The sequence below is a fragment of the Aptenodytes forsteri genome, unplaced genomic scaffold, assembly GCF_000699145.1.
Source record: "Aptenodytes forsteri isolate BGI_AS27 unplaced genomic scaffold, ASM69914v1 Scaffold2, whole genome shotgun sequence".
NCBI classification, from domain to species: domain Eukaryota; kingdom Metazoa; phylum Chordata; class Aves; order Sphenisciformes; family Spheniscidae; genus Aptenodytes; species Aptenodytes forsteri.
Window position 1 is genome coordinate 9,722,558 of NW_008795695.1, and position 8,770 is coordinate 9,731,327.

Below are 8,770 nucleotides of genomic sequence, written 5' to 3' on the forward strand. Positions count from 1 at the left end.
AGCACCCCCCCCCCCCCCGCCCTTCAGTGCTTAAAGAACAGTGCACAGTTTTCCTTTACATACTTTGTACGCCAAGACTTGCTATGTATACGGTCTTACTGTGACAGAAAGTTTCCAGGTTTAGATTTTTAACTAAAACGATAATTCATCAGAGTGAATTTAAGCTTATTCTTCAGGGAATAAATTTGGTAGTCAAGTCACAGATTTGTTTGCAGCATACGTCCAGAATGGGCTATCGCTCTAAACCCTGCATTTGCCACCTGATGGCAGTTGCGTGTATAACTTCATCTAGTAAGAGAGTCGGGATCATGTTAGAATAACTTGGTATTTCTGTCCGTGACTTTTTCCCATTACCTTATTTGTTTACTGCTGACTTGTTCTTGCGGAATAGGCGCAAATGCAAATCGATCAGCACAGTGTCAGAACTGGAGAACAGTTTTCTAGCTGCAAATTTTAGTAAGATAGAGCGTGCTGGAAAAGTGCTTACCTATTAGCGATGACTATTAACATACTTAAGCTGCACTCTTTATACCAGACTTTGTTTCCTCAACATCTTCCTATTCTTGCAGTGCATTAGAACATGGCTTAAGCAACATTCAAGTACCTGCCCTATCTGCCGCGTTCATGCCCTGTTACCTGAAGACTTCCCCGAGCTTCCTGCACGGAACAAACATGCCTAAACCCTGTTTTGTTTGAACACATTATAGTAAAAGATGCAAAGTGGCTGCAGAATAACCGCTGTGATAAGGAACAGAAACATGATGCCTAGAAAGAGACAGAACCCTGGATTTATTGAAAACGGTAGTAGAACTCAGACCGATTCAGTATTCGACACTTAGCATTAAGCTGCAAGACGCCGGTTCTGCCGCGGCACCTGCAGAATCAAGTTAGCATACTCCAAGATCCAGCACTTTCCCTGGCTGTTGCCTAAGCGTGCGAAGCCGATGTAGTTCAGAGACCAGCAGCACACAAAACGGGTAGGGATTTTCGGCTAAGGGCTATTTAAGCTCTACTGTATCTACTTTTCTCAAAGGATGGCGCCTAATTCCTGTAAAGAGGGGGCTTTCCTTCAGAGCTTACACCACACTGAAAATAAATTCCAGTACCAAACAAGTAGGTGACCTGAATGACAGACTAGCAGAATTCGGAACAGCCGAGACATTACCTTCCTCTGGAATAAACAATTACAATTTAACTGCAGGATTCAAATCAGGCTTGTTGTGACGATTATGGATGCGGCTCATCTAATTGCAGCTCCTTTCTCTGCATAAATCCATAGCTAACAACTTGCATCGTTTCGAGAATGACTTTTAGTAATGTTTTGAAGGAAGAATTTTTAAGTATTCATGTGACTCTCTCTGCGTATCATCGAGTTGGAATACCATGGCTCAACTCTTTAATCTCAAAATACAGTTTGAATTTCCCTCATCGTTGAAGAGCTGACTTGTTTAAATCAGAATTACAGGATTTTTATTTTTGGCGAAGCAACGCTGCATCTGTATTCTGTGCATGGATGTTCATCAACAGCGTGAGGTACAGAATACAAACAGCTGAAAGACTCGTTATCCTACTGCTTTAAAAGTCTGAGCTTGCCAGAGTTCCTTCATCACTGTAAAATTTGTCTCAAATGGCCAACAGACCAGGACTAGAGCGTGTACAGCTTAACTGCTCTGAAAATAGAGTGTGACTGTTGTTTGGATACAAGCAGTATTAAATTGATTATATGAGATTAAGTTAGCTAATTCTAGGGCTCGTTTATTCCCCCAAGTGATATGTATCCTCCAGATGAAGTTTTAAACTATTCTGTGATTAATCAGTATATTAATTGGCACTTGGATCAAAAATAAAGTTACTACTGCAGCTGATGTGGGTTTTTTGTGTAATATTTTTGCTAAGCCTGAGGTATTGGTGAGTAATCTACTATATGCTAGAGAGCTAAGGCGCCTTGCTGCCTGAAGAATTAGGTACAGCACTTGCATCCTTTTCAGCTTCCATTATTTTCTCGGGGTGGGGGATACAGATACATCGTCGCCTTAGCTTTTCACAAAAGCAGCTTATGTCCTTGGCACTCGGGACGCTTCTCCAGCACAGCAGTGTCCTTGACCTGCCACGCAGTGGCAAAGCAGTCCCACACATGCCGTATTGGACAGCATTCTCCAAATCGAACACAGCGTGCCTCGAGGTAGTAAGGGTAAGCTGGCTGTGGAAACAGGGCCCGGCCTTAGCACTGGACTGGTATTTACATATGCTTGCGTGCTACCAGCCAATCTTGTTTTTCTTGTACCCACAGCACAGGCAGGATCCCAAATAAACAGGATGGTTTTTGATCTGTGTTCCTCTTCTCTTCCCTGACTCCCATAAGCTGGAAGGATTTTAGTGATTTCCAGAGATAGTTCGTTCACACCTTGGAAAGGGACCATTCCTGTACCGGGAGCGGGGCAGTCGAGCAGGCTGTAGTTCCGCACCAAGGGAGCCGAGCTACTCTGGATGCTGGGGCCCGAGGCAGGACGAACACCAGTCCACCTCTCCAAATAAATAACTTCTGAAGGTAGGCGGTGACAGTGCCACTTTGAGCAGCAGGTGGCACTCGTACAACATCATGTAGACCAGAAAGAGGGGCTTTTGTTTTCCAAAAATCATCCTGTACGATTTCCTGATCTTAGAGAAGTGTTAAGTTATTGAAAATCTCCGCCACTGTCCCCCCCCCCAAGACTGCTCTAAGACACTGACATAAGAATTTCAGATGTTTACTCCTAAAATATAGATGATATAGAACCAGGGCCAAACCTCCAATTACATTTTCCTACTTGGCAATGCTGCTGGATAAAGCTAAAGGAAATTATTTTTGGCAGTTTTCTTAATTGTGTCTGTTCATGTTGTCATCTTTACACTCATACTTTATATGCTTAACCTGCCTGCACCCCACATAACGGTATACGGAAAATTCACAATTAGAATGAAATTGTGGCTGTTCTGTTAACTTAAAACAACATGAAAATCTACAACCTGTTTGTGTTGGGAAGGTTATGTCTTGCTGAAATAGTTTTCCTATATTGTAACTATACATCTTAAAGGAACTAACCCTTTAAGGTATTTACCTTAAAGTGTAAATGCCAGGAAAGGAGTAAGTTAAGTTAAACAAGTGAGAATGTTAACCCACCTAATTAAAGAGTGACTGTCTCCCTTGGAACGGTTCTTCAGATAATGACAAGTCATGTCCTAAAGACACAAGGTGCCACAGCGCAGAAGTTTTTAATGCAGTTTTTCCACCATCAGCAGAGGCTGGTCCCCAGCAATTCAGTGGTGTGCTTTGTCACATGACAGACATTTTTTTCCCATCAAAACTGAGCTGTAGAAGTCTTATAAAAGGGAAGATGGTATAACGCAAAGAGTAAGTATATTCTCAAACTAAAAACTTTTGACTGATCTTCTTTTTCAGTGCTATTTTACACGAATCGCAAAGATAAAGTAAGGGCATTGATTTTCTCATCCAGAGAAGAGCCCAGGGAAAAACCACACGCAAAACAACTTCAGTTCTAAGCACTCCTCCAATACAGACGCATATTCCCAATTTGACCAAAATACCCTTGGTGTTATTTCACATTCGTCTTGCAACGTTCATCCCACACCACCACCTTGCGTTGTTGCAGCACCATTTATTACACCTTCAAAGACACTATTCGGTATTATATTACAAGTCCCATACCCTCCCCCCAGCATATATACACCATGTATAACAAGACTTACTCAGGTTAAGAAGTCTTCGAAGGAAGAAGTGTTACGAAATGAAATAAGGGGAGAAACTTACTACATATTCCAGAAGTTGTAGCAATATACAGAATCATTCCTTCAGGATTTGAGAAAAATGGGGGGAAACATGGTGGTTGTTCATTCCTTCAGGATTTGTCTGAGAAAAATGGGGGGAAACATGGTGGTTGAGGTCAGAGAGATGCCTGACAAGGCTGTCTGGATAGATACATCCACGTAGGCTATCGCAAGGCAGGCAAAGTCTTAGCAAGGTTTACAGAGAACTGAAAGCACAAGAACTACCAGCAGGGAGAAGGAAGCAATGTGTTTTCAGTTCAAGTAAGATGTGGATAAAATTTCACTTTGTCTCTGAAGAATTTTGTCCTTTTTCAGTAAATCCTTAAGTAATTCTCCTCTGACTATTTACATCCTGCAGAGCTTCAGTGGGAAGTTCTCTGTGATGAGATGATCATCATGCAGAAGGACAACAACGTTAACTTCAAACTCTGGAAGAAGGGGAAAAAAAAAAAAAAAAAAAGGAGTTCCATATTAATCTGAATTGTAGCAGTAGGATGGGAGGCAGGCAGTTCCTGCTCCCAGACACAGCACTGCACAGGGCTCTTCCAAGCCGTTTCAGTACCCTGGGCTTTCCCCTGTGGCAGGGATGAACAAGGTGCTCCAGGCATCCCAGACCTTGGACTGTTCCTAGAGAGCCTTGGCTTGTTCAAATCTGTGGGATGCCTCAGGATTCATTTCCATATCGCTGAAAAACTACAACATCTGGCCAACAGGCAGAGTTCAGACATCTAAGATTAAAATGTTTTGGGAAAAGACGCCTCACACCCGTATGCGTTGTTTAGAAGCACCAAACTGGAAGAGTTAAGGAAAAGACTCCTCCCCTGCCATCAGCATGTAACACAGCCGTGGAATCCTGCATTATGTATGGCCTTACGACATTAAACGCCAAAATACAATATACCTGCAAACTATGAAAACCATTTTTCAAGAGAAAAATCTACTCTTTAAATACTGTATTGTGTTGCTCAAAACCAAAATCAATGTCAGATCTATAACCAATCCTAAATGGGGACAGAATACAAAGTCAGGTGGAGTTAATAAAGGAAGGGAACCAGAGATCAAAATAAACTGAAAATACTTGTCCTTTTTTATAAGATACAGTTACGAAGATTCTAAATATCTTATATGTATCTTATAAAAGACTGTTCTTATAAAAAAGAGTAGATACTTCACTAAAGGTAGCCATTTGTCACTGTGAATTACTATTTATTAGCTAGAAATGGCAAAAAGTAGAGAAGAATATTATTTTGGGGAAAATCGCTGTACGTAGCAGGTGCAAAAATGCTCTTGGGGGAACAGATAAACAGGTAGGCAAAGCTGAAAAACTAGTTGTGCACATTTGTCCAAGATACACAGCAGAAAAGTAGGAGGGACTTCAGTTTGGGAGGGATCCTAAAGGCGGGGACTTGTAGCTTCAATCTGATACGATAAGAAAAACCAAAAAAACCCAAAACAAAACACCCCAACAGATCCCAGCAGAATGAAGGGAAGAAAAACAGGCCAGCAAAGAGAATTTTTGCAGTAATTATTTGAACAAGTGAGGAAAATCCTAAATTTCAGGTGTTTGTTAATGAAAATGGTGGATTTTGGCAACAATAAGCAGGAAGAAGCAGCCGGTGTAGATAAAGAAAAGCAAAGTCACATACAGCCTAACCTTACTTTTTCTGCTTCTGAGCCTGTGCAGCAGGAGAATGGGAAACAAAAAGGAGAGGAAATGGAAAGGGGGGTTCTTGCTGGTGGTGAAAAGGAGGAAGGGGTCATCTTGGCATTTTATTCTTGGGCTATTACTCAAGTGTTTAATCACACGTAATTTTTTGGCAGAAAAAAAAAAAACCTGCCATTACACAGCTTCTCCTGTCCCTTTACCGTATAATTCTATTAGTCAAAAGTAGCTTAATAGTTGCACAGCTGTTTTTAGTTAGAAGTATTTGGGCTGTATTTTCTCAATATGAAATACAGCAGACTGCAGTCCTGTTCAGGAAGCCTCTACAGGGAAACAGATGGATGTCCTTCGTTCTTCTTGCAGTGCGGACGGCAAATTATCCCGTTACCTGCCAGAAGCTAAAGTGAAACTAGAAACTTATCTCAGACGAAAGACGCCAGCACAGCATGACGTCCTACGCACTTACCAACTTTGAAGTTTGTTGTTTCCAGGGTAGGGCAGGTGAACAACCTGGGGAACACCATGTATATAGGAATTGGTAGGCCCCTGCAGACATCCCCATCAGCGATCTGAATATTCTGTATCTCTGTGGCATCTCTGGCGTAACCTTCCGCGCACCCTGGTGAAAGTGGGAAATTCAGAGGGAGAGGAGAGGAAGGGAAAGGGAGAAGAGAAAGCGGTGGCCAAAGTTTAAAACAAAGATACACCGGGGCTGGGGGGGCAAAACATTTTGCCCTTTGGCCTGCAAGTTTTCACATTAGCACTCCGAGTTAAGGATCACCGAGATTACTTAAATTCACGTTTGGACTGTTGCACCTAAAGTGCAAAACAATTTTTTGCAAGTCTTTTTAATTGTATGGCTCTTGACAATCTTTCACATTTAAGCTGAAGGAGCGCGAGTGGTAATTACTGCAGCCTATACGCATTCTGTTTACAGAGAAACTTACCACAGGTTTCCACACGTACTAACTGCAGCTCGATACTTTTGACTGCAGCCTCTGCGTTCTCCACTACCAGCTCCCCTGTTAGCGGCTGTGTAATGATACAGTTTGTAGAACTGAGATGACCTCTGATGAGAAATTTTGGAAGTGAAGCTCTCTGAAAAGGGGGGGGGGAGACACAGCTGTAAGAACAGACTAAGAAAAAAACACCTTACAGAAAGACAGTTATCAAAGTAGACAGGAAATCCCAAAAAGTTGGAAAGTTAAGAACTCAAAAGTTCAGAAGTGCCTCAAGTAACCTAAATAATATAACTCTTTAAATACGCATCCTTATGCGGATGCATTAAGATACCTCTTACCACCCTCCCCCCGACATGCATCCCCCCTACTCGTTCCATCCACAGGAACATTTTTCCTGGGATGAACTGGCAAAACTTGGCTATTACAATTAATCCAGAAGTCGGGAACCACATGGCGAAGGAGGTAGGCTGGCAGGAACTAACAGGATAGTCAAGTTAAATCAGCTGGCGGTGCTTTAGAGAACTGCATTCTGGTCCCATTTTGTTACGGATTACAATATAGTCTGTCGTTTCAGTGATTTTCCCACCTTTTTAAACTTCTCTCATGGCCACTATTGGGAGGGAGGACAGGCATTTAAAAATCTTCATTTAATGCCAGAGGTAGCATACTGCTTATGTACCAAGACACCAATTAAGGGCAATTAATAAAGAGCTTAATTTGAATAAAGGATCACACTTCTAAAGTTTTCTTAAGAGCAAGCATGGTTCCTACTTTTTAAGGAAGGAGCGGTAAGAATAGCTGATCGAGGACGACAGTCTATAAATCTATAAACCAGTTTCCATAAAAGACCAGACCAGAGCAGGGGTTGTGCTCCCCCTGCCCTCCCCTCTTTCAGGCCAGCAGGCACCACAGATACTCTCTGCCAGCAGAGAAACTCATATGCCAGAAGCTCCAATTACATTTCAAGTCCTGGCGGGAGGCATCCTGAAACACTCAAGTTTTCTACCCGCATCTTCAGCTCATATCTTCTCCATCCAACTTTCTTCAAACTCTTTGAGCATCCTGCTCTAACCTTCCCCTTCTTTTGCAAGCCTTATTCTTCTCTCCCTCCTTGATTTTTTGTTACTGACATCTTTGATGTTAGCCCCTACCTTCCAACCATCTGTTCACGCTTGCCTGTGCCGTCGGATTCCCTTGCCCGGGTAACTGATTTTCCCTCCTTCCAAACCAACTCTCTTGTCGCAAATTTTTTTTTTCTCCCAATCTGTTTGTTTTGCTTCTTAGTCCTGGCTGCCAGCAGCAATGGCAGAAAAGTTGTCCTCAGCTATTGTTTAGACTGTTTCACTCAGATACCCAACACCTCTGCAGAATTTAGCCATTGCACTCAAAACAAATCTTCGGGGGAAATAAAGAGAGAGGAATTTTCATGTGTTTAGTAAACGTGACCTCACTTGGGTATTTTCTCCAAACTTAAATAACAGAAGTTACATCCCTGACAAAACCACCCTATGAAATACTGAGCCCTAATAACGTATTAGTAAAATGCTTTTTGTTGTATGATCCCTCGCAGGTTCTTCTCATCACCACTATGAGTAAACACAGAGTTGCTTCCCTGCTTCACAGGGACATCATCATATAGCTATCCCCTGAAGTAGAGTGGTCAGGAACCTAAGAGACAGAGATAAAAGGAACTTGCGGAACAAGAACTCCAGGCCATTTTCCTCAATCCTAGTCTAGCAGACTTGTTTTTTTAAAGGTATATTTCCCCTAGAGCCTTACTACTCTTGTCAGTACTCTTCATATTTTAATCCTAGCTAGGTCTTCTCTCATAGGACCCATCATATCTATTTCATAGTCCCTCAAAAATGAGGAGCAAGAACATACAAGCAAATCTATCCTGGTTTTTCATCTAACCTCCTTGTGCTTTGCTTGGCTACTGCAAACCTCCTAATCGGTTTTCTAGTAGTCTACCAGAAATGATAGTTCACTCACGACCTCCAGACAAGCAGTTTTGAAGTTTTAATATTTTGAATATATCAAAACTGTGACTTTTTCTACCTGTCCATGAGGCAGTCACTTCAGACCCATACATTTTTCTGAGATAGGGAGAGGAAAAAAAAAGAAAGGGGAGAAGAGGGGAGAAGAGGGGAGAAGAGGGGAGAAGAGAGATGGGAAGAGCGGTTGAGGAGGGAAGGCGTTTTCTAGTAGTCTACCAGAAATGATAGTTCACTCACGACCTCCAGACAAAAGCAGAGCTAGTTTTAATATTTTGAATATATCAAAACTGTGACTTTTTCTACCTGTCCATGAGGCAGTCTCA

The 8,770-nt window shown here is 42.1% G+C and overlaps 2 protein-coding genes across 3 annotated transcripts in view; one reads left to right on the forward strand and one right to left on the reverse strand.

Moving 5' to 3' along the window:
• TTC3 (tetratricopeptide repeat domain 3) overlaps window positions 1-1,865 on the forward strand; it is a 66,775-nt gene extending 64,910 nt beyond the window's left edge. Inside the window, exon 45 of the mRNA XM_009282984.2 lies at window positions 570-1,865. Within this exon, the coding sequence (XP_009281259.1) occupies window positions 570-680 (111 nt within the window). The 3' untranslated portion in view covers window positions 681-1,865. The remainder of the gene's footprint in view (window positions 1-569) is intronic.
• Window positions 1,866-3,903: 2,038 nt separating this feature from the next.
• DSCR3 (DSCR3 arrestin fold containing) overlaps window positions 3,904-8,770 on the reverse strand; it is a 15,394-nt gene continuing 10,527 nt past the window's right edge. For both annotated transcript variants that reach the window (XM_019473063.1, XM_019473062.1), the window contains 3 exons: window positions 6,436-6,586; window positions 5,955-6,107; window positions 3,904-4,253 (listed from right to left, as the gene is read on the reverse strand). In XM_019473063.1, coding sequence (XP_019328608.1) covers window positions 4,171-4,253; window positions 5,955-6,107; window positions 6,436-6,586 — 387 coding nt within the window. In that variant the 3' untranslated portion in view covers window positions 3,904-4,170. The remainder of the gene's footprint in view (window positions 4,254-5,954; window positions 6,108-6,435; window positions 6,587-8,770) is intronic.